The sequence below is a fragment of the Pan troglodytes genome, chromosome 19, assembly GCF_028858775.2.
Source record: "Pan troglodytes isolate AG18354 chromosome 19, NHGRI_mPanTro3-v2.0_pri, whole genome shotgun sequence".
In the NCBI taxonomy this organism is placed as follows: domain Eukaryota; kingdom Metazoa; phylum Chordata; class Mammalia; order Primates; family Hominidae; genus Pan; species Pan troglodytes.
Window position 1 is genome coordinate 75,142,580 of NC_072417.2, and position 25,041 is coordinate 75,167,620.

The 25,041-nt window shown below is 39.1% G+C and overlaps 1 protein-coding gene across 3 annotated transcripts in view; it reads right to left on the bottom strand.

The window, feature by feature from the left end:
- The window catches only part of MED13 (mediator complex subunit 13), a 121,715-nt gene that overhangs the window by 46,212 nt on the left and 50,462 nt on the right, over positions 1 to 25,041 (bottom strand). For all 3 annotated transcript variants that reach the window (XM_016932681.4, XM_001138050.8, XM_063799123.1), the window contains 3 exons: positions 21,508 to 22,191; positions 6,044 to 6,257; positions 3,446 to 3,527 (listed from right to left, as the gene is read on the bottom strand). In XM_016932681.4, the coding sequence (XP_016788170.2) occupies positions 3,446 to 3,527; positions 6,044 to 6,257; positions 21,508 to 22,191 (980 nt within the window). The remainder of the gene's footprint in view (positions 1 to 3,445; positions 3,528 to 6,043; positions 6,258 to 21,507; positions 22,192 to 25,041) is intronic.

A 25,041-nucleotide genomic window follows, 5' to 3' on the forward strand; every position in this document is an offset into this window, starting at 1 on the left:
CTCTGTCTCCCGGATTCAAGTGATTCTCCTGCCTCAGTTCCCAAGCAGCTGGGACTACAGGTGTGTGCCACCACACCCGGCTAATTTTTTGTATTATTAGTAGAGACGGGGTTTCACTGTGTTAGCCAGGATGGTCTCAATCTCCTGACCTCATGATCCACCTGCCTTGGCCTCCCAAAGTGTTGGGATTACAGGCGTGAGCCACCACACCCAGCCATATATTTTAATTTTTAAAATATTTAACATTTTATTGATTGATTGACTGGAGATGGAGTTTCACTCTTGTCACCCAGGCTGGAGTGCAATGGAGCGATCCTGGCTCACTGCAACCTCCGACTCCTAGATTCAAGCAATTCTGCCTCAGCCTCCCAAATAGATGGGATTACAGGTGCACGCCACCACACCTGGCTAATTTTGTATTTTTAGTAGAAACGGGGTTTTGCCATGTTGACCAGGCTGGTCTCAAACTCCTGACCTCAGGTGATCTGCCCACCTTGGCCTCCCAAAGTGCTCGGATTACAGGCATGAGCCACTGCACCTGGCCTATTTATTGTTTTTACACAGATAGGGTCTCACTACGTTGGCCAAGGTGGTCTTGAACTCCTGGCCTCAAGCAATTCTCCTACTGTGGCCTCCCAAAATACTGAGATTATAGGCATGGGCCATGACACTTGGCCTTGCAGCAGACTTTCAAATCAGGTAGTGTGATGCCACCAACTTTGTTCTTTTTGCTCAAGACTGCTTTAGCCATTCAGGGCCTTTTGCGACCCTATACACATTTTAGGATTGTTTTTTCTATTACTGTGAAAAGTGTCATTGGAATTTTGATAGGGATTGCTCTGAATCTGTAGATCACTCCGGCAAAGAATCCAAACTGTTGAATTTTCAAGCTACCTAGACCATTTGTTCATTGTTCAGATAGATTTTTTTCTTATTTTTGGTTATCCACAGACTGACCCTCTATTTATTCCAAATATTAAAACTTTGTCATCGAAAACACACACCAGAAGATGACTTACTTTGCCCACATCAAAAGTTAAATGGATTTTGCTGTACATCATAGTGAATAATAACATATTGTATACTTGCAAATTGCTGAAAGTAGATTTTAAGTATTCTCACCCACACGCACAAAAAAGGTATGTAAGGTAATGCATATGTTAAACAGCTTGATCTACCCATTCCACTATATATACATACACACACATATACACACACACATATATATACACACTCACACATATATATGTAAAATAATTCCAAGTGTTTGCTCACTGAAGACTTGACAGTACTTTCAAGCTTATAGTTGTGGGGTTACAATAGGAGACTAACAATTCTCCTCATACCAGTCTCCATTGTTTAAATTATAACTGAAAAATGATTTAGAATAAGATAAACTGTAACTGTGTTGTGACAGAGAATATGAGTATGTTAAAAAAATGTAAATATATATATATTTTTTGGTGTGTGTGTATATATGTATAGGGTCTCACTGTATATATATATACACACACACACTCGGCACACTGTGTGTGTATATATATATATATATATATATATACACACTCCCCCCCAAAACATCATGTTGTATACCATAAATATATACAATTTTTACTTGTCAATTAAAAAAATTATTTTAAAAGTTAAATGGGTTTTGTAAATGAATTACTATACTATGTCTCTCTATTCCATTCACAAGGAGTTTAAGTCAGACATATTCAAAGTGGAGTCTTGACCACTGTGTCCCCAATACCCAAACAGTACCCACACATAACAGGTGCTAACTAAATATTTGTTGAATTAGTGGCCTCAGAACAGCTCTCTTAACTTGTGTGTGTGGGAAGAAAATGACAACAAAATTCCAGTGAAGTTTAATTTAGAAATTGTGGTTTTAGATCTGAAGGACCTTAGGCAATGACCTTATCTCCTCATTTTACAGGTGAAAACTTTAAAACATTTTACTCATATTTATTCTATGTCACAACACAATCATAGTTGAGCTTATTCTAAATCATTTTTCAATTTTTATTTATTTATTTATTTTTTGAGACAGAGTCTCGCTCTGTCACCCAGGCTGCGGTGCAGTGGCACAATCTCGGCTCACTGCAACCTCTGCCTCTCGGGTTCAAGCGATTCTCCTGCCTCAGCCTCCCAAGTAGCTGGGATTACAGGCACCTGGCACCACACATGCTTTATTTTTGTATTTTTAGTAGAGACAGGGTTTCACCTTGTTGGCCAGGCTGGTCTTCACCTCCTGACCTCAGGTGATCCACCTGCCTCGGCCTTACAGGTGTAAGCCATTGTGCCCAGCCCAACTTAGCTCACCACAACCTCTGCCTCCTGGGTTCATCGATTCTGCTGCCTCAGCCTCCCAAGTTGCTGGGACTACATGCATGCACCACCACGCCCAGCTAATTTTTGTTTGTTTGTTTGTTTGAGACAGAGTCTCGCTCTGTCGCCAGGCTGGAGTACAGTGACATGATCTCGCACACTGCAACCTCTGCCTCCCAGATTCAAGCATTCTCCTGCCTCAGCCTCCCGAGTAGCTGGAACTATAGGCGCGTGCCTCCATGCCTAGCTAATTTTTCTATTTTTTTAGTAGAGACGGGGTTTCACCATGTTGGCCAGGATGGTCTCAATCTCTTGACCTCGTGATCCGCCCGCCACGGCCTCCCAAAGTGCTGAGATTACAGGTGTGAGCCACTGTGCCCGGCCTAATTTTTGTATTTTTTTAGTAGGGATGGTGTTTCACCATGTTGGACAGGCTGGTCTTGAACTCCTGACCTCAAGTGATCCACCCACCTTGGCCTCCCAAAGTGCTGGGATTACGGGCGTGAGCCACGGTGCCCAGATCCATTTTTCAATTATAATTTAAACAATGGAGACAGGTATGAAGAGAACTGATAGTCTTCTAATTGTAACCCCCATTGCTATAGGCTTGAAAGTAGTGTCTTCAGAGAGCAAACACTTGGAGTTATGATGATGAAACACTCTACTGTCAACCAACTGGACATCAGTATCTTTCTCCCATTTTTTTCAAGTGTGTTTTTCCTGGAGAGTATAACCATAGCCTTGGCATAGTATAACAATGGCCTTTTCTCAATCACTTTCCAGTCAATATGTGCCTTCATTCTTTTACTTCCTTTCACGTAATTCCCAGTAGAAGGGGGTGAGAAATCTATTACATAAAACTGAGTTTTTAATAGAAAACTATTTTTATATGTAAAAACAGGAAAGAGGCTGCAACAATTAAAAACACAAATTCTATCACCTGAACTTGCTTCTTCCAATAAAAGATAACCAATAAATCCATCATTTAAGAAAGATTCCTTTCTATGAAACAATGAATTATACAAAAAGGAATATTAGAAGTCCAACAATATCAGATCAGTCTGTAGTAATAATCCTGGAATGCAATGTTTTCATTAGGAAATAAAGGTTTTACCTTGCTTGATAGAGGGACTAAATAATGACATAGCATCTTCTTCATGTGATAACACTGTTACACTAGATGTCCCATCTTCTACCTGCAAACAAATATTTCATGTTAGGCTGAAATATATAATTTACCAACAATAAAATCTACCAATTATTGAGGAGCTGTGTGTCAGGCATCCAGCTAAGTGTTTAACATACATTATCACTGATTCTTACAGTTAACAAGTAAGTAGTATGCTTATTATTACTTTTTTTTTGAGATGGACTCTTGCTCTATCACCAGGCTGTAGCACAGTGGCACGATCTCGGCTCACTGCAACCTCTGCCTCCTAGGTTCAAGCGATTCTCCTGCCTCAGCTTCCCAAGTAGCTAGGACTACAGACACATGCCACCACGCCCAGCTAATTTTTGTATTTTTAGTAGAGATGTGGTTTCACCACATTGGCCAGGATGGTCTCAATCTCTTGACCTTGTGATCCGCCCACCTCAGCCTCCCAAAGTGCTGGGATTATAAGTATGAGCCACCACGCCTGGCCTGTGGTATGTTTATCTTATAGACAAAAGTAGAGACTCTAATGTGCCCCAGAAAATATGGCTGATAAACAATGAGGGCTGAAATTTTATCCTAAATCTGTCAAATTCCAAAGTCCATGTTCTTTCTTTTTTTTTTTGAGACAGAGTCTCACTCTGCCACCCACGCTAGAGTGCAGTGGCATGATCTTGGCTCACTGCAACCTCCCCCTCCTGGGTTCAAGAGATTCTCCCGCCTCAGCCTCCCAAGCAGCTGAGATTACAGGCATGCACCACCACACCTGGCTAATTTTTGTATTTTTAGCAGAGATGGGGTTTCGCCATGTTGGCCAGGCTGATCTTGCTCTCCTGATCTCAGGTGATCTGCCCGCCTCAGCCTCCCAAAGTGCTGGGATTACAGGCGTGAGACACAGCGCCCAGCCGGTTCACGTTCTTTCTATTATACCTGCAGCCTTCCCAGCTACCACTACTCTCATACTTCCAAAAAGACAAAATTTCAAGTACCTGGCATATAGTAGGGCTAAGTAAAACTTTGTGAAACTAATTTTGTATTAAACATATTATTGGGGGCCAGGCACGGTGGCTCACGCCTGTAATCCCAGCACTTTGGGAGGCCGAGGCGGGCGGATCACTTGAGGTCAGCAGTTCAAGACCAGCCTGACCAACATGGAGAAATCTCGTCCCTACTGAAAATACACAAAATTAGGCGAGCGTAGTGGCGCATGCCTGTAATCTCAGCTACTAGGGAGGCTGAGGCAGGAGAATCACTTGAATCAGGGAGGCGAAGGTTGCAGTGAGCTAAGATCATAACATTGCACTCCAGCCTGGGCAACAAGAGCGAAACTCCGTCTCAAAAAAAAAAAAAAAAACAAAAAAAAAAACTCACACGTATTATTGGATCCTTTTCATAACTTTACAGATTTCAATTTTTTTTTTTTTTTAAACGGAGTATTGCTCTGTCACCAGGCAGAAGTTCACTGGCATGATCTCAGCTCACTGCAACTTCTGCATCCTGGGTTCAAGCGATTCTCCTGTGTCAGCCTCCTGAGTAGCTGGGACTACAGGCACCCGCCATCGCACCCAGCTAATTTTTGTGATTTTAGTAGAGATGGGGTTTCACCATCTTGGCCAGGCTGCTCTCGAACTCCAGACCTAGTGATCCACCCACCTCAGCCTCCCAAAGTGCTGGGATTACAAGCGTGGGCCACTGTGTCTAGCCAATTTTCATATTTTGTATATAAGACATAATTCCTGTGTAGCAAAGTTATCTTAATCTTAACAAATTCTCATATATTTGATTTTTAAATTTTATTCTAATAACTATATATCTTGCACTTCATTTTTACTTCTAGGTGCACTGTAAGTTCCTGAATCACACATTCAAAAATAGCACATATTTTTTAAACTCAGTGATGTATATTTTATTGTATCTTTGAAAACTGGTAATTCACTTACAACATATTTTAAAATCACTGTCAAAATAGCCTACCTAAATGTCCTGATTTCAATTATGACAAGTTTAATATGCCCTTTATCCAACCCAGAAACTTTTAAACAACAAAATATTTTCATTATCAGAGGTCAGCTATAATTGGTACCATGTGCTTGATTTACCCATTCAAAAAAATACATTTTTCTTTTTTTCTTTTTGAGACGGAGTCTCGCTCTGTCACCCAAGCTGGAGTGCAGTGGCCTGATCTTGGCTCACTGCAACCTCTGCCTCCTGGGTTCAAGTGATTCTCCTGCCTCAGCCTCCCGAATAGCTGGGATTACAAGGCGCACACCACCACACCCAGCTACTTTTTGCATTTTTATTAGAGACAGGGTTTCACCATGTTGGCCAAGCTGGTCTCAAACTCCTGTCCTCAGGTGATCCGCCTGCCTTGGCCTCCCAAAGTGCTGGTATTACAGGCATGAGCCACCGCACCCGGGCAAAAATAAGTTTTTCTAAATAAATGATTACTCTTTCTATTCTAAGACAAAAGAAGTGAGATAACTGTGGTAGTAAGAGTGTTACTATATGCAGTGCTACAAAATCAACAGTGACCCTTTGGTGTACTGTGATTTCTCTTACCTTGTGTTTTTTTCCAGCTTCTCTCTCACTATTTTGTCTATCTTTTTTATCAGGAAAAAGGAATTCCTCATCTCCTTCAACAAATGCATATGGATCAATTTTAGGTTCTTGTTCTGCATCAGATGCTATTGCTGAAAGACACTGGTTTTTAATTTGATATTGCTGCACTAATTCATCAGAAACTTTTAAAGGTTTCTTACATTGCACCATTAACCTGCATAAAAAAATTAAAAAAAATTAATTATCCACATAAGCATTAAAAATTTCCAAAATGACGTTAAGTATCATAATGTTTTTAGAATTACTTAAAGATTATCTAACCTGCAATCCCTTATTTCACAAATGAGGAGGCATGAAAATATTAAATAATTTATTGAAGTCTAAAATTTAGCCATAGAGAAATGGGGCCAAAATCCAAGTTTCCTAACTATATGATCTTTCTACCAAAATATGTTGTCTTTAGGTAATTCACGGTTTAGGTAACTCACGGTTCTCAAGTCCTCAAGCACACTATTTTGTACAAATCCATTCCCTGAAAGGGGCTCTTAAATCTAAACTGCTCCAGTACAGTGACTCAAAGTGGGAGCTTTATAAAAGTGAGTAAAATACTTTTAAACAATTTATACATTTATACAAGGAAAGTGATTATGTATTTTTTTTTTTTACTGCCATGAGTAGATATACTTTAAGTTTTAAATTTTTGAAGGCCTGATTTGTGTTTCATGAAAATAGCATTATTACTATTAATTCTGGCAAGATGTTTCACAATGGAAAGTGAAGTTTCAGTGCAAGTATCTGAGTTTTCTAATCACATTGGCACATCAGTTTTTAAGTTATTAGTCTTCTGGTTCAACACAGCGACTAAGAAATTGTTTCTCTTTATTCTCCTAAAATAACCAATAAAATGACAGGAGATGACAGAATAAAAGAGAAGACAACAAGGAAGTTGGAAAGATGAGCTAGTGGAAACTGACAGACCACAGAAAGCTGAAATCTAAGGATAAAAGAGGGATGCCACAACAAGAAGCAAGCTGATCTATACCAAAGAACCCTGGAAAGCATCAGGAGTTTTTTCTCTCTGAAGACCCGACTGCTCGGTGAGTGTGGACACAGAATCATTAGCTTCTGGTTTGCATAAGACATGTTTAGACTCTCAAATTCCTATTCTCTCGGGTTTACAAAGCTAAGGTTCTCAGGTTGTCATAACAGTAGCTAGCAGCCAAGCTTGTAGTCAGATCATGGCCAGAATCTTGCAATGACTATTTCACTGTGAGAAAAAAACCAAAGTCCTTATACCATCCTATGAAAACTTCCCATCATCTTGTTCTTCTCCTCTTCAACTTCATCTTTTACTATTCTAGTCCTCTCTTATACTGCTTCCAAGGTCTTCCTTTATGTTCCTCAATGGGTTCCAGACCCATTCCTGGCTATTTCTTTTATGGGGAACATTCTCCTTCCAAATATCTGCATGGCCGACTCGCTCACTTCCTTCAAGTCTTTGCTTAAATGTCACCTCTCTATGAGCCCATAACTACTTTATTTTAAATAGCAATATGCCCATGCCCACTTGCCTCAATAATAATCCCCCTTACCCTGCTCTATTTTCCTGCATAGCATTTATCTTTTAACACATTACATAATTTATTATATTCATAGTTGACTCTCACTCACACTAGAACATAAAAGCTCCACAAGGACAGGGGTCTAACCTTTGTTCACTAATTTAGCACAGATGCCTAGAGTACCTGGTACATAATAGGTGTCAATACTTGCTAGTGAATAAATGAAATCTAAAAATCACAGACTGAGATGTTTTTGCATTAGTACTACTAAAATACACTATCTTGTACTTTGAAATAAACAATTTTTACACACTGGAAGGTACCAATGCCACTGCTTATCTACTCTGAGTACTAAGACAAAAATTGTAAGATATGTAAGGTCTGGTAGCAATGAAGGTATTTGCAGATCGTACATTCTTTGACTGACACGGAAATCTTATCTCATTCATCTATTCACTAATGCCTAACACTAGTAGCACTTGATCTCTTACAAACTCAGGGCAAAGCAGGCCATCAAAACAAAAACTGATTTCTAAACATGCTATCAAATGCTCAAATACATATCATTATTATTCCAAATACGCCCCAGATTTATTGCAAAAACTAAAATCCCAAGCATACAAAAACTTTCTGCTGTGGGAATATAATGCTAGCACACTGTCATTGGGGATATGTTTTATAATTAATCACCAGAATAGTTCTGTTCTATAAACAGCTGAGTATCAAGTGTAGTTTTTTACCTCACCACATTAGACTCTAAATAACGGTTAGCTGAATTGTCTACCAAATATTCACTAACGCAAATCTTTTTAAAATAGTAATTCTAACTACTTTGATATGCACTTTTCTTATTTAATACTTAAAATAATATTTTAAGATAAGAAGCAAAGGGTATTATCCCTGACTTTGATGTGGAAATTATGTAAAATCAAGGGCTTTGCTGAGGTCACATAGTGGCAAAGTCAGAAATGAAAAGATTTTAAGTATTTATATTCAAATAACTATCCTTAGGGAAGAAAGTATAAGAAATCTCCCTTCCCCCAGCCTGAAAGACACTACTACTCTCTGTAGAGACAAATAAAACTCGGTGTTTCATATTACGTTGTCCTCTGGCAGAAGTATAAAAACCTTCACACTGTTTACATAAGTAGTTGCTAGACTACTGTGCAGTAACATTATTTAAAAAAACCAACTCTACTGCACAGGGCTCTATTAAAATAAAAAATGAGTAAACCAAATGCATTACCTAAATATGACTTTTTGTTATTTTATTGAATCATTCTCACAGACATTAGCATGTGCAAAGAATTTAAATGTAGTCAATTTCAAGAGTATCAAGACACAATAAATTTTAAAATATAAATTCATTTACATTACACATTCTATATTTAAAGCTGATAATAGAATTAAAAATTGTTACTTTTAAGAGATGCCAGATAAAAAACTCTAATTACCATACTGTCAACATCAATTATATAGTACACATACACTTTTAGAATACGAATAACCCTCTCCTTTCCTCAAACGAACTTTCACATACAGCCAAATAATTAACTACAGACACAGTTTCAATTAGACATAAAGCTAAATACAGACAAACTGCAAAAAGATCAGGTACAGCCATGAACAGGAAGTGCTGCAAGGCCCAAAGCATTATATTATTCATTAATTGCAACTCTTTCCTTTTACTATGACAATAACATACTATCCTGAAATGTACTCATATAGAATTTAACATAGCTTATGGTAGCGTATGCTGTTATGCCTTTATTCAATAAAAATTCTTCCAGATGAGGTATGACAGTTTTTAAGGATTGACAATTATAGAAGCAGATAAGCTACAGACGGAAAGTTAAGAAACAAATGAATGCAATAATGTCAAAATCTTCCCACCGCCTTTTTTTTTTTTTTTTGAGACAAGGTCTTGCTGTCACCCAGGCTGGAGTGCAGTGGTGCGGTCTCAGCTCACTACAACCTCCACCTCCAGAGTTCAAAGTATCCTCCCTCTTCGGCCTCCTGAGTAGCTGGGACTACAGGTGTGTACCACCACACTTGGCTAGTTTTTTATTTTTTGTAGAGACAGGATCTCACTATATTGCCCAGGCTGGTCTTGAACTCCTGGGCTCAAGTGATCCTCCCATGTTTGCCTCCCAAAGTGCTGGGATTACAGGTGTGAGCTACTGAGCCCAGCCTAAAATCTCCCACTTTTTAAACGGTACTTTTTTTTTTTTTTTTTTTTTTACCGCCTCCTATATTCAGAATCAATCCCTAAACTGAGCCAAGGTCACTGTCAAAGGAAAGCTTTATTTGCATTAAAATAAAACAGCAAATATAGAAGACTTACTTAAAAGATTTAGAGTACAGAAAAATCAAAACAAGTTTATTTCATCACAGACTTCTTTCTGTGAATCAAAGGCATTCAGAACTATGTTTTAGAGATCAAATAATGCATTCTATAACTATATACATACAAATCTGGTATACCACTAACACAACATAGGAGTTAATTCTATTGATGAACATCATGGCTAAGATATCCTGATATACTTTGGCTACAGAATAAAACATGTAAAGAACTATGCTCAAATACAGTTCTTTCTTTGCTCAGGGTTTAGACAGGTTTCTCTCTGAATCAGAATCACAGACTAAACAATCACAAATTCTTCTAAAACTAAGTGCTAAACCCATGAAAAAAGATATAATGTTTCTTGCCAGAAATTTTGTTATCTTTAAAATTTATATGGTTCTTAGCCTCTATTCTGAAATACATGCTATCATTAACTAATAGATAAACTAAAAAGAATTAGAAACAAAAAAAGATATTTGCCACGTGTATCTTATATATGGGTTATACTATGTTCCACTCCAACCTCTCCTTCCCCACAAGTAAATTCTAACAAATTAGAGAAATTTTACTTTTACAAACATAGTCAATGAAAAGTTAAACATAAAATTGCTACACATGAAAGTCTAAGGTCTAAGTATAAAGTCTAAGTCTAAGGTATAAAAAAGGTACTCAGAAATGATAAATTCTATAATGCTATACTAGTTAGGTAGCCATCACCACCTGAAACTGCTAATCAGAAAAATCAAGAGGGCTGGGTGCAGTGGCTCACATCTGTAATCCCAGCGCTTTGGGAGGCCAAGGTAGTAGCATCACCGGAGACCAGGAGTTCAAGACCAGCCTGGACAACACAGCGAGATCCTGTCTCTAAAACAAAAATGTTTTTAATTAGCCAAGCGGTATTGTCACATGTCTGTAGTCTCAGCTTCTTGGGAGGCTAAGGAGGATGGATGGCTTGAGCCCAGGAGTTCAAGGCTGCAGTGAGCCATGATCATGCCACTGCACCATAGCCTGGGTAACAGAGCAAGATCCTCTCTCATAAAAAGAAAAAATAAAAATCAAGAGTATTAATTTCTTTCACTAACCCACTACTATGGAAGGACAGTGCCACCTTTCAATAGCAATCAATGGAAACATTTATTTACACCAAACAGAAAATGGAGTTTCACTTAACATAAATAAAACAAAGCTTTGAATTTCTCCTACCGTAATTTTCTATGAAGTCACATACCTGTAAAAGTTCCACTATTATAAATCCACTAGTTCTCTGTTTCTACTGATGCATTCTTGTCCTTTTGCATTGTATATCTACTCTAACTGGGTTATCAACAGTCCCCTCTATTAAGTTTCAGACATGATCCCAACCGCCTGATGGAATCTCTCAGCAGGCACCTCAAACTGCATTCACATGTTTACGATGTACTCACATTACATGTACATAGCTAAAGTCATGTAGTACGAAAAGATGAAAAGCCTAAGTATCAATCTCTCTCCTTCAAGATAACAAGTACTATTTCTATCATCTAATTAAGGTGGAAAAAAACCTAGGTATATGCCAGCATATATCTATGCACATATGTACTTTGTTCCTCATCTACATACAGAGCTTCTCATATCAGCCTATACAGACTTCCTTTGCTTATTTAAGTGGATATGCCATTATTATTTAGCCAGACCTTCATTATTTAGCAAGACCTTACTTTCATAAGGTATATCAATAGTTTTGGTTTTTGTTGTTTTATTTTTTGGAGACGGAGTCTTGCTCTGTTGCTCAGGATGGAGTGCAGTGGCGTGGTCTTGGCTCACTGCAACCTCTGGCTCCCAGGTTTAAGCGATTCTCCTACCTCAGCCTCCTGAATAGCTGGGATTACAGGTGCCTGCCACCACGCCCAGCTAATTTTTTGTATTTTTAGTAGAGACAGGGTTTCACCATGTTGGCCAAGCTGGTCTCAAACTCCTGACCTCGTGATCCACCCACCTCGGCCTCCCAAAGTGCTGGGATTACAGGCGTGAGTCACTGCGCCCAGCCTAGGTATTTCAATAGTTATTCCAAGGTACTTCTACTTAGAAATGCTACTTTAAAAAAATCAGAAAAATTAAGTTTGGTAAGATTTAGCCTAAAGTGGGTAAAAACAATGGTACAGACACCTTCAAACCTATTCTTTCTCATCTTTCCACCTCATGAACTAAATACGCTTGGCCTTAAACTCTCCTGTTATTCTCCTACTTTACTGTTTAACTGGCTGCAAAGTTCTTCAAAATATATTCCACAGCATCTATAACATTCATACATCCCTGCTACTTCTAATTTCCCAGTGTCGGCCTCACATCACTTTCTATATGAGTTGTTCAAACATGTCCAAACTGATCTCCTTTCACACAGACGTATCTTTTCATTTCAAGCAACCTTTCAATAACATTACTTGGTGAGTTTTTCCAAAATCCTTATTTTCTAAAACTTGTCATTTTATCTCACTCAATACTTGCAATAGTCCCTCCATCATCTCAAGGATAATATACAAACTTATGAATACTACTCTGCTATTCCCATTCTATAGTCCTACACTTTTCAGGTCTCATTTCTCATCATGACACACCAAACTACTAAGGAGCACCCCTATAATCTAACCATACCAAACTACATAAAGCTTCTGGATCTTCATAAATGGAATTAAATTATTCCCCACTCTGTGTCTGTACTATATTTTATTTATACCTCTATCAGATAATATGCTATTTTCCATCAGACTACAATTTCATTTATGGTCAAGAGTAAATTTATTTTATACACTAACAGTGCCCCACAGCATCCTGCATAAGAGAAACTTCAGTTTTATTGAAACTGATTTTAAAAATACCTTTTAAGAATATGAATTTAAAAAGAAAAATAATACTCCTAAGAAGAGATACAAAATGCAGAGGACTTGCAACAGCCCTGTAATTAACTTTATTAAAATTAACTGCTAAACATTTAAATGCACTTTCAAAACTCAAAGAATGGAAAAACAATAATAGATATTTACAATGACTAGGTGACAGAAATTCACCAATTTACTAATATAAACAAACCAGGCTTCTGAATGAATTACTCTACGACTAAAGAGGTGTTTGATCATATTACATCTTTAAAATTATAAGTGCTTCCAGAAAGAATTTAAGAGGGTTGTTTAAATGCCATCAAAAGAGGGCTGGGCACGGTGGCTCACTCCTGTAATCCTAGCACTTTGGGAGGCTGAGGTGGGCGGATCACCTGAGGTAGGGAGTTCGAGACCAGCCTGGCCAACATGGCGAAACCCGTCTCTACTGAAAATACAAAAATTAGCCAGGTGTGGTGGTACACGCCTGTAATCCCAGCTACTCGGGAGGCCAAGGCAGGAGAATCACTTGAACCTGGGAGGCGGAGGTTGCAGTGAGCCGAGATTGCGCCACTGCACTCCAGCCTGGGCAACAAAAGCAAAACTCCATCTCAAAAAAAAAAAAAAAAAAAAAAGCCATCAAAAGAGAATAACAGTAATTCATGGAATTTATTTTAATGACAGGGAACATCATCTAACTTTGTCAATTGGCTGTACCACTTTCTACAAGGAGACAACTATTATTTTGATCCTTGTCACATCATATCTGAAGCAATATTAACAGCAGGTAATAAATTATCCAATTATTCCAACAAAATCCTTTTCACTATAAGAAAAAAAAGCATTTTTGTTTCAGCATAATAAAAGACCATGTCAAGTATCTCACTCTAGTTTGGAGTGACTGAAATAGTATGGGGAATCTCCCCAATGAAGTCAATCAGTAAACATGCTGATCTTTCTAATAACTATTACTTTAGAATTCAATTTTCTGTTACAAGTTATTCATTATATTAAAGTACCTTAACACTTCTAACACTTCGAGCTGGATAATTTTTTGTTATGGGAGATTATCCTGTGCACTGTAAGATATTTAGCAGCATCTCTAATTTCTACCTACTAGGTGCCAGTAGCACACCCCAAGTTGATAACCAAAAATGTCTCTACACATTGGCAAATGTTACCTGGGGATGGGGCTGGAGGGATATAAAACTGCCCCAGTTGGGAAATACTACACAGAACAATAATTCCAGGAAAAGGATAGAATCATCCAGATGATTATTTTTAAAAGCAAACTTTTAACCTACCAACTATAGAACAATTATTTTCCATAAATGCTTCTTAGTTAACATAGCAGCTAAGCCTTTGATGGTTCACCTTCTGGATATTTACCTTATCAACTAATCTATTATCATACTACAAAAACAAGGCTTATATCTAAAAGCAAATTGTGGCCAGGTGCAGTGCCTCACACCTGTAATCCCAGCACTTTGTGAGGCTGAGGCAGGTGGATCATCTGAGGTCAGGAGTTCGAGACCAGCCTGACCAACATGGTGACACCTCATCTCTACTAAATACAAAAAATTAGTCGGGCGTGATGGTGCATGCCTGTAATCCCAGCTACTTGGGAGGGTGAGGCAGGAGAATTGCTTGAAGCCAGGAGGCAGAGGTTGCAGTGAGCCAAGATTGTGCCATTGCACTCCAGCCTGAGCAACAACAGCAAAACTCAAAAAAAAAAAAAAAAAAAAGCAGAAAGTGAACTGTGACATGATACACATTTCAGTAACTAGTATAACCAAAACAATATTCACATAAGACATATGATTAAAATTAAAACTCTTTTATTCAATCTTTTTTTCCCTTGTCTATAAGGCAGAAAAAAAGGGTGACAAGGAATAGGCAAAGCATGTTATTTCCTTAACTTACATAATTACAATCCAGTACCACTCTACCCTGGCACGCTACTTTTCTACACTATGCTTCCTCCTCCTCATTCTTAATTCAGTGAGAAAAATGTCAAATAATTTTAGAACAGATTTTAAGGTTAAACTGTATTAACTTCTAAGAGACCTTCATTTTACTTACAGAGAGTCACATACACAAGCAACCAATACATTTATTTAAAGTTATGGCTAGAATTAACAGCTCTTATGAATACAATGTGCCCACAAAAACTCACTATTGAAGTTTTTAAAACCAAAAAACTTCATACCACCACATTTTTACACACATTAAATAAGAAAATATAACCTGGAAAGAAAACAAGTTTTAAAATAGTATTTTAGGGCCATTTCATTCACCCAAACATTTGCTGAATTTCTATTGTGTATCTAGAATTGTTCTAAGGGGGTGTGTGTGTTTATGCTAGAAGAATACAGCAGTAAACAAGACAAGAGTCCTTGCCCTCATAGAGCTTACATTCTAATAGGGAAAAGACCATTAGCAAATACATAATATAATTTCAGATATATGCTAAGAAGAAATTAAAAGCAGCGTACAGGACAGGCAGTGATTTGGGAGAGAAAGACCATACTTTAGATAAAATGGTCAGGAAAATCTTCCCCGAGAAGATAACTTTTGAGCAGCACTGAATGATAAGAAGGGATAAGCAGTTCACCCTCTTTATAATCCAATTCTAAAAGGCCATGAGGAATGAGCTTGGCTTTTTGAATAATTTATCAAGGATGCTGGTGTAGCTAAATCAGGAGACAAGTAGGATACCAGTAGGTAACATGGGTGAAGAACTAGGGAGGCAAGAGACTGCATACAATCTTACGGATCAGGAGAAAGGGTCTGGATTTTACTCTAAGTGTAAAGGGAAACTATGGGAGAGATTTAAGCAAATAAGTAAGACAATATTTTACTTGCAATGATTACCCTCACTGCTGTGTAGAGAATACATGTAGAATAGAAACAAGGAGACTAGTAATCTCAGGCAAGAGCTGAGGCTGGCTTAGACTTATACTACATTTAGCAAGAGTAAGATTAAGATCTTTTAAGGCTTGTTTCTAAGACATCATTTACTTTTTTTTTTTTTTTTTTTGAGACGGAGTCTCGCTCTGTCGCCCAGGCTGGAGTGCAGTGGAGCGATCTCTGCTCACTGTTAACTTCCGCCTCCTTGTTCAAACGATTCTCCTTAGCCTCCAAGTATCTGGGATTACAGGCGCACGCCACCACACCCAACTAATTTTTGTATTTTTAGTAGAGACAGGGTTTCACCGTGTTGGCCAGGCTGGTCTGGAACTCCTGACTTCAGGTGATCCACCTGCGTGGCCTCCCAAAGTGCTGGGATTACAGGCGTGACCCACCACGCCCAGCCCTAACATATCATTTACTTTCATAGATAGACCTGCTGACTATTAAATAAGCTCACTGTCTTCCACAATCCCTAAGAGTATACTGATATCTCTTAATTAACAATCCAGATTAATTTTAATTAAAAATAAAATCATAGATGGGCAGAGTGGCTCGTGTCTGTAATCCCAGCACTTGGGGAGGCTGACACAGACTGATCACTTGAGATCAGGAGTTCAAGACCAGCCTCGCCAACATGGTGAAACCTGATCTCTACTAAAAATACAAAAATTATCTGATTGTGGTGGTGCACGCCTGTAATCCCAGCTATTCTGGAGGTTGAGGCACAAGAATCGCGTGAACCTGGGAGGTGGAAGTTGCAGCGAGCCGAGACTGCACCAATGCGCTCCAGCCTAAATGACACAGTAAGACTCTGTCTCAAAATAAATAAAATAAAATAAAACAAAATAAAATCATACTAAAATACTTTTAGATTCAAAGGGCCAGATGAAGCACAGGACTTATCTGCTAAAATGACGATAAAAGCATTTTAATTTACTATTATTTTTTAAGAGACAGGGTCTCACTGCTGCCCAGGCTGGAGTACAGTGGCTATTCACAGGTGCAATCCCACCACTATCAGCATAGGAGTTTTGACCTGCCCCATTTCCATCCTAGGCTGGTTCACCAGTTGTCAGGCAACCTGGAGGTCACCATACTGATGCTGAACTTGATGCAGACACTTAATCGGCATAGTGCACAGCAGCCCGGAACTCCTGGGATCAAGCAATCCTCCTGACACAACCAGAGCACTCGGCTAGGTATTTCAACAGAGAATAAATCTCTAACAGTAGGAAAAATGAGAGAGAGGCTATAAATGGACCAGATGTTTCACTAAGTCTCAGGGAAGCTCAAAATAAGATAAAATACAGCAGAAAAAGTTCACAGCCTACAATATGCAAAAGAAGGGATTATAGCCCAACTACATAAACAACAGGAGAGTCTAACTGCCTGGAAAAGTGAGAAAAAATCCGGACTTAAATCTCCAGACAGAAATGAGAAAAAGGGGTTACTTTGGTCACACTGCCTATGGGGGTAGCCCTGCTCTGCAAGGAGCAGTGAAAAAAAAAAAAAAAAAGAGGAGGGAAAAAGAAAAAGGAGAAGGGGAGACAGGAAGGAAAAGAAAAACAAAAGTGAGAAAAAGAGCTGAAAATGGGGCAACAAGAAAGGTTCCTTTTTAAGGAAAATGAATAAACTACCTGTCAAAATAAGTATAACATCCTTTTCATTCTGGAATTTTAGGAATGGTTGCCTTCCCTTCCAAAAATTCCCCATCCAGTTATAATAAAGCGAATTATCTGACACCTATACAAATTACATACTAAAGTATTTATTGAATGAGCAAGGACCACCAGTCAACAAGCTCTACCTATATACAACATTTCCAATCAGTCTATCTATTCTCTCACATTAAAATACGTCTAGACAGGCCAGGTGTGGTGGCTCATGCCTGTCTGTAATCCCAGCACTTTGGGAGGCCGAGGCCAGTGGATCACTTGAGGTAAGGAGTTCGAGACCAGCCTGGCCAACATGGTGAAACCCCGTCTCTATTAAAAATACAAAAATTAGCCGGGCATGGTGGCACGCACTTGTAGTCCCAGCTACTTGGGAGGCTGAGGCAGGAGAAACGCTTGAACCCGGGAGGTGGAGGTTGCAGTGAGCTCAGATCACACCATTGCACTCCAGCTCAGGAGACAGAATGAGACTCCATCTCAAAAAAATAAAATTAAAATAATAGTAACAATCAAGTCGGGCGTGGTGGCTCATGCCTGTAATCCCAGCACTTTGGGAGGTCAAGGCAGGCAGATCACGAGGTCAGGAGATCAAGACCATCCTGGCTAACAAGGTGAAACCCCGTCTCTGCTAAAAATACAAAAAATCAGCCAGGCGTGGTGGCACGTGCCTATAGTCCCAGTTCCTCTGGAGGCTGAGGCAGAAGGGCTGCTTGGACCTGGGAGGCGGAGGTTGCAGTGAGCCGAGATAGCGCCACTGCACTCCAGCCTGGACAAGAGAGCAAGACTCCATCTCAAAAACAAAAAAACAAAAAACAACCAGAAATACGACAAGAAGAATCCGAGTAAAGAACAAGACCAAAATAAAGTAATTCTAGAGAAAAATAAAATCACAGAACATCAAACAACGGAATGTTATATTAAAAAAAAATCAGTTGAGAATGTTTTTAAAACATGAGAAAGAAAAATTCAGAATTCAAGAAAGTTGAGAATCCCCTGAGAAAACAGAGCACCATCTGAATCATGGAAGTTTTAAAAAGAATTTTTTAGGAGATGGTATTATCTAAGAAATAGAGAATTTCCAAATGGCAGAACAAAGGCCTTCAAACTGAGTTAGACCTTGGCCGGGCGTGGTGGTTCACGCCTGTAATCCCAGCACTTTAGGAGGCCGAGGCGGGCGGATCACGAGGTCGGGAGATCCAGACCATCCTGGCTAACACGGTGAAACCCGGTATCTACTAAAAATACAAAAAATTAGCCGGGCATGGTGGCAGGCGCCTGTAGTCCCAGCTACTTGGGAGGCTGAGGCAGGAAAATGGCGTGAACCCGGGAGGCGGAACTTGCAGTGAGCCAAGATCGCGCCACTTCACTCCAGCCTGGGCAAGAGAACGAGACTACGTCTCAAAAAATAAAAAACATAAAAAATTAGCAGTGTGTGCTGGTGCGCACCTATAGTCCCAGCTACTCGGGAGGCTGAGACAGGAAAATGGCCTGAACCCGGAAGGCAGAGCTTGCAGTGAGCCGAGATCACGCCACTGCACTCCAGCCTGGACCAAAGAGCGAGACTGTCTCAAAAAAAAAAAAAAAAAAAAAAAAAAAAAAAAAAAAAAAAAAAAAAGAAGCCGGGCGCAGTGGCTCACGCCTGTAATCCCAGCGCTTTGGGAGGCCGGGGTGGGCGGATCATGAGGTCAGGAGATCGAGACCATCCTGGCTAACACGGTGAAACCCCCGTCTCTACTAAAAAATATAAAAAATTAGCCAGGAGTGGTGGTGGGCGCCTGTAGTCCCAGCTACTCAGGAGGCTGAGGCAGGAGAATGGTGTGAACCAGGAGGCGGAGCTTGCAGTGAGCCGGGATCGCGCAACTGTACTCCAGCCTGGGCCACAGAGCGAGGCTCTGTCTCAAAAAAAAAAAAAAAAAAAAATTGAGTTAGCCTTTCAAGTGCCCAGCACAAGGACTGGAAAAAAGATCATTATACCTGCTACACAGATTCTTGTGACATTTCTAAAGCTAAGAGAAGACCTTAAAAGCCTCACAGAAGAGATCACGTTTTTTTAAATGAGCAAGAATGAAACTCATTATAACACATTTCTTCTGAAGATACCAGAAGACAGTAAAGCAATGCCTATGAGTTCAAGGGGGAAATTATTTTCAATTATGAAACCAACATGTAGCCAAATTATCAATCCAAGCATGAGGGCAAAAAAATCAGGTCATTTTCAGAAATACAAAGGATGCCAAATTTATCTCCCGCTCTTCCCCCCCGCCCCCTCCCCCCGAGGGACCTAAAGATATTCACGAAGAAAATAAAGGCAAAACCAAAAAGAAGCCACTAGTTATAAAAAATTGTGGTATTGAGTCTAATCAAAATGAAATCCTAGAGAGCCGAAAACAAGTCTAGAAAGCAACTAGTTCACATTATAACAGAAATAAGAAAGTATTAAACTCCATATAATAGTTACATTATCTGGAGCAATCTGATGTTGAGAAAAAAAGCTACATTAAAAAATAAACATAAATCGATAATGAAAATGTGACATTTTAAGCAAAGAAAGTCTAAGACATTATTTAACCTATTAGCATTTAAGCAATAAGAAAGTAATTCACTAAAAAAAAGGTAATTCACTGACAATGATCTGATAAAGAAGGAATCGTAATCTCTGTACATTCCTTGGCCTTGTACTAATAAATAGGTAGACAGTTCTATTGAGCATAATGGTATTTTATTGGTTGATTTTCACCTTTTAGAAAAATTTATATGTAAAAGGCTTATTAGACAGACTATAAATGTATTAATAACAACATAGAAAGTCAAGGGATACCTAGAAAAAAGCCTTCTTCTGCCCAAAGTATAACATTAATACAGTGGACAAAGAAGGCAAACCACCAATGGAGGAAGAAACCTATAGCACATAAAACTAATGCAGGATTAATACCCAGAGCATGCAAATAATACATCAGAAAAAAAAGAAAAATGGACTAAAAAATACGATGACTAGGCAAGTCAGAGAACAAGAAACCTAAGTACCCCCAAAACATTTTAAATGATGCTCAATCTCACTAGAAATCTGGAAGACACATATTTAGACAATGAGATGACATTTTGCGTGCTGTAAATTAGTGAAATTAAATCTCGTAAGACCAACTATAGAGGAAAATATAGTGCAACAGCCATTCTCATACACTGCTGGTTCACGAGGGTTTAAACTATATACCAGTTGCTGAACTGCAACTGGGCAACAACCCTTAATGTTGAAAATGGACATAGCCATGTTGAAAATGGCTTTTAGATGTATTTCCTAAAGAAATTCTTATACAAGTAAACAAGGAAATGTGTACCAAACAAAATGGAAAATGTTAGGGTGAAAAATTGAAAATAACCAACATATCCATCTTTAAGAGTTTAGATATTTACTATATATTCATAAGGAAATACCATAAAGCAATTAAAATGAATAACTAGAGCTACACGTATAAAAACATGTACTGAAATAATAAGTACCAAATTGAGGCCAGGTGCGGTGGCTCATGCCTGTAATCCCAACACTTCAGGAAGCCGAGGTGGGTGGATCACTTGAGGTCAGGAGTTCGAGACCAGCCTAGCCAACATGGTGAAACCCCATCTCTACTAAAAATACAAAAATTAGCTGGGTGTGGTGGCTCACACCTGTAATCCCAGCTACTCGGGAGGCTGAGGCAGGATGATCGCTTGAACCCAGAGGCGGAAGTTTCAGTGGGCCTAGATCGTGCCTCTACACTCTAGCCTGGGTGACAGAGACTCTGTCTCAAAAAGAAAAAAAAAGGTACCAAATTCAGGACAGTGGAAGGAAGACTGGAAGAAGAAAAACAGTACATGGGAATTCTAACTGTATGTAAAATCCTTAAGTTGGCTGATGTACAAGTGTTTACATATTATTTTCTCCACTTTTTGTGGCTAAAGTTATTTCATAATGAAGAAGTTCCCTGAGGAAAAAACACAGTAAAGGAATAATGCAAAGTTAATACTCAATGAATTTATTCTTGTAAATCCTACCTTGAATCCAATACTGAGTCCTAGTATTAAGAACTTGCATCACTTCCACCCTTAAATTATAATGGTGACTATTAAAAAAAATACATACTCTGTAACTGATGTTACACTTTCCTGTCCAAAAGGTCCAACTGGATCATCCTTGAATTTATCACTTGGAAGTTGAGGTGGTAAAAACTCTACATCTTTTTTCTTTGGGAACTTGTAATACTTCCAGGCTATATCGGCTTCATCTTCTTCCAAGTTTACTGCTGTACCAACATATACTGTAGGTTCTACAGCTTCCTGATATTGAGGTGGGAAAGACTGGGACAAACTGTCTATCCTATCTTCCATTGGTTTAGAAGGAACCAAGGGATCTGGTGTTGGCATTTGATAAAAATGTTGACTCTGAGGAGTTGAAGGTGTTTTAGTCACTCCTTCATCAACCACATCACAAGGGTGAGGACTAAGTGGGGGTGGTTGAGGTGAATTTGCCATTTCGGCGCCATGCATCTGAGGAGTCTTTGCTACATCATTAGTTCGGATATTTGAAAATCTCACTTGACTGTCTGGAGCAGAGATCACAAGTCTTTGGCTGGCTGAATCTGCGTCCATGCCAACATCATCACTAACAGACACACGATGGTGAAAAGGAGTCAAGGGGCGTTTCTGTGGCTTTTCACTCTTTTCTTGCTTCTCATTGGTCTTGTGCTTAGGAAGTATTTGTTGTTGCTGACCTAAAGATGGTGCCTGTCCTTGCTGTCCAGCATTTCTTGACTTGAGATTTTTGTGCCTGAAAAGTGAAAATAAAGGTTTCATATTTACAGTATCACTATTATGGCGAAGTATAATACCAGTTAATAGTATTAGACACTTCGGTTATCATTTCTTTTTCACATGTAATACTAAAAGTAAAATAATTTGAATTTGAAAGGGGAAAAAAATACTTTGCTCGTGACCTAAATAAAATATAAGGGCATGCAGAAACATTCATAAAAGCCAATTATCTCATGCTCATTTAATAGCCATGTGATCAGACAGCCAAAGATTGTGTCTTACATGATTTAAATATTTTAGTATCTAATTTAAATATAGAGGTAAGATTCTAGTTAAGGTTAAAAGGTATAACAAGGCTTGAAATTTACTCATTTTTAAATGTACCTGATATTTCCTGTTAGTAATTATTATAAATTAATGGCTTGGCTAAGCTTAGTCATCACCTACAATCCTACAGCAACTGGCCAGAAAGCGTATTCTACTCTACTAAATAGAAGTTACATCAGTCTGGAAAGTGCTAGAATTGACTGATTGATGGGCCTCACACCATACCTACCTTCTCCAAATACTTAGCACTACAAAAAGAATAAGCTGACTAGAAAAGGGAAAGAAAATGCCTAAAATAATTTCTTCCTCATAATTTGAAGCAATTCTAAAATGAAGAACTTAAATGATACACCTAAAAATCAAATAATTTTGTTAAGTTTAAGATTTCTAGGCTGGGTGTGGTGGCTGACACCTGTAATCCCAGCACTTTGGGAGGATGAGGTGGGCGGATCACCTGAGGTGAGGAGTTCGAGACCAGCTTGGCCAACATGGTAAAACCCCGTCCTTACAAAAAATAAAAAATTAGCCAGGTGTGGTGGCACGCGCCTGTAGTCCCACCTACTCGGGAGGCTGAGGCAGGAGAATAGCTTGAACCCAGGAGGCAGAGGTTGCAGTGAGCCGAGATCACGCCACTGCACTCCAGCCTGGGTGACAGAGCAAGACTCCGTCTCAAAAAAAACAAAAACAAACAAAAAAAAGATTTCTTTCAGTGCGCATTGAGATTTCCAAACTCAATGAGATATATATATACACATAACATTATTTTTACACTAAGAAACTTTTTTTTTTTTTTTTTTTTGAGAGGGAGTTTCGCTCTTGTTGCCCAGGCTGGAGTGCAATGGCGTGATCTCAGCTCACTGCAACCTCCACCTCTGGGGTTCAAGCGATTCTCCTGCCTCAGCCTCCCTAGCAGATGGGACTACAGGCATGTGCCACCATGCCCGGCTAATTTTGCATTTTTAGTAGAGACGGGGTTTTTCCATGTTGGTCAGGCTGGTCCTGAACTCCCGACCTCAGGAGATCTGCCCACCTCGGCCTCCCAAAGTGCTGGGATTACAGGCATAAGCCACTGTGCCCGGCCAAGAAACTTTTAAAATGTGGTAAGATATGGAGTTTACACATTCAGTATTCATTAGGTTTTACTTTTTAAATTTTACTTTTTTGCTGAATCAGAGCTATCCAGAAAGAGTATTAAAAAGCAGTGACAGGCACTTATTTGAAAAACTCTGTTGAGAAGACATACTGAGACACTTTTTTTTTTTTTGAGACCGAGTCTCACTCTGTTGCCAGGCTGGAGTGCAGTGGTGCAATCTTGGCTCACGGCAACTTCCGCCTCCCAGGTTCAAGCAGTTTTCCTGCCTCAGCCTCCCGAGTAGCTGGGACTACAGGCGTGCACCACCACACCTAGCTAATTTTTGTATTTTTAGTAGAGACGGGGTTTCACCATGTTGGCCAGGATAGTCTCGATCTCTTGACCTCGTGATCCGCCCACCTTGGCCTCCCAAAGTGCTGGGATTATAGGCGTGAGCCACTGCGCCCGGCCGAGACACCTTTTTGTACAGAGCCTGAGATATCTTATTGTGCATAGAGGAAAAAAAAGAACCAAAGTTATCAAAGAAAACCAAACTCGTTTCAAAAGGACATAGGAGAAATCCACCATTATCCTAATATTAAAATCAAAGATATTACACAAAAAGAAAACCATAGACCATTATCTCTTAAGAACACAGATGTAAATAATTAACAAAATATTAGCAACTCAAACCAGCAAAATATAAAAGAATAACACATCATGACCAAATGAAGTTAATTCTGGGAATGTATGGTGTAGCATTCAAAAGAAAAAAATATCATGCATCACATTAACAGAATAAAAGAAAACCATATTATCTCAATAACTATAGAAAAAACCCTACTAATACTATTAATATATTCAACCCCTATTTATATACACTCGGCAACCAAGGAATAAAAGAAAATTTGCTTGATCTGATGGATATCTATGAAAAACTACAACTAATATCTTACTTGATGTTTAAGCATGAATAATTTCTCAAGATTAAGAACAAAGCAAGAATATTAGCTCTCAACATTTAACATTTTACTGAAGGTTTTACCCAATGCAATAAGGCAAGAAAGAGGTCAGAGATTTCGGAGGAAGAAGATAAATTGTCTTTATTCATTGTCAACATTATTACAAACTATACAATAAGGCCAGATGCAGTGGCTCACACCTGTAATCCCAGCACTTTGGGAGGCCGAGGTAGGTGGATCATGAAGTCAGGAGTTCAAGACCAGCCTGGCCAACATGGTGAAACCCCGTCTCCACTAAAAACACAAAAATTAGCTGGGCGTGGTGGTGGGCACCTGTAATCCCAGCTACTCAGGAGGCTGAGGCAGAAGAATCGCTTCAACCCAGGAGGTGGAGGTTGCAGCAAGCTGAGATCACACCACTGCACTCCAGCCTGGGCGACATAGCGAGACTCTGTCCCACCCCCCACCAAAAAAACAAACAAAGTATACAATGAAAGGGTCAGGC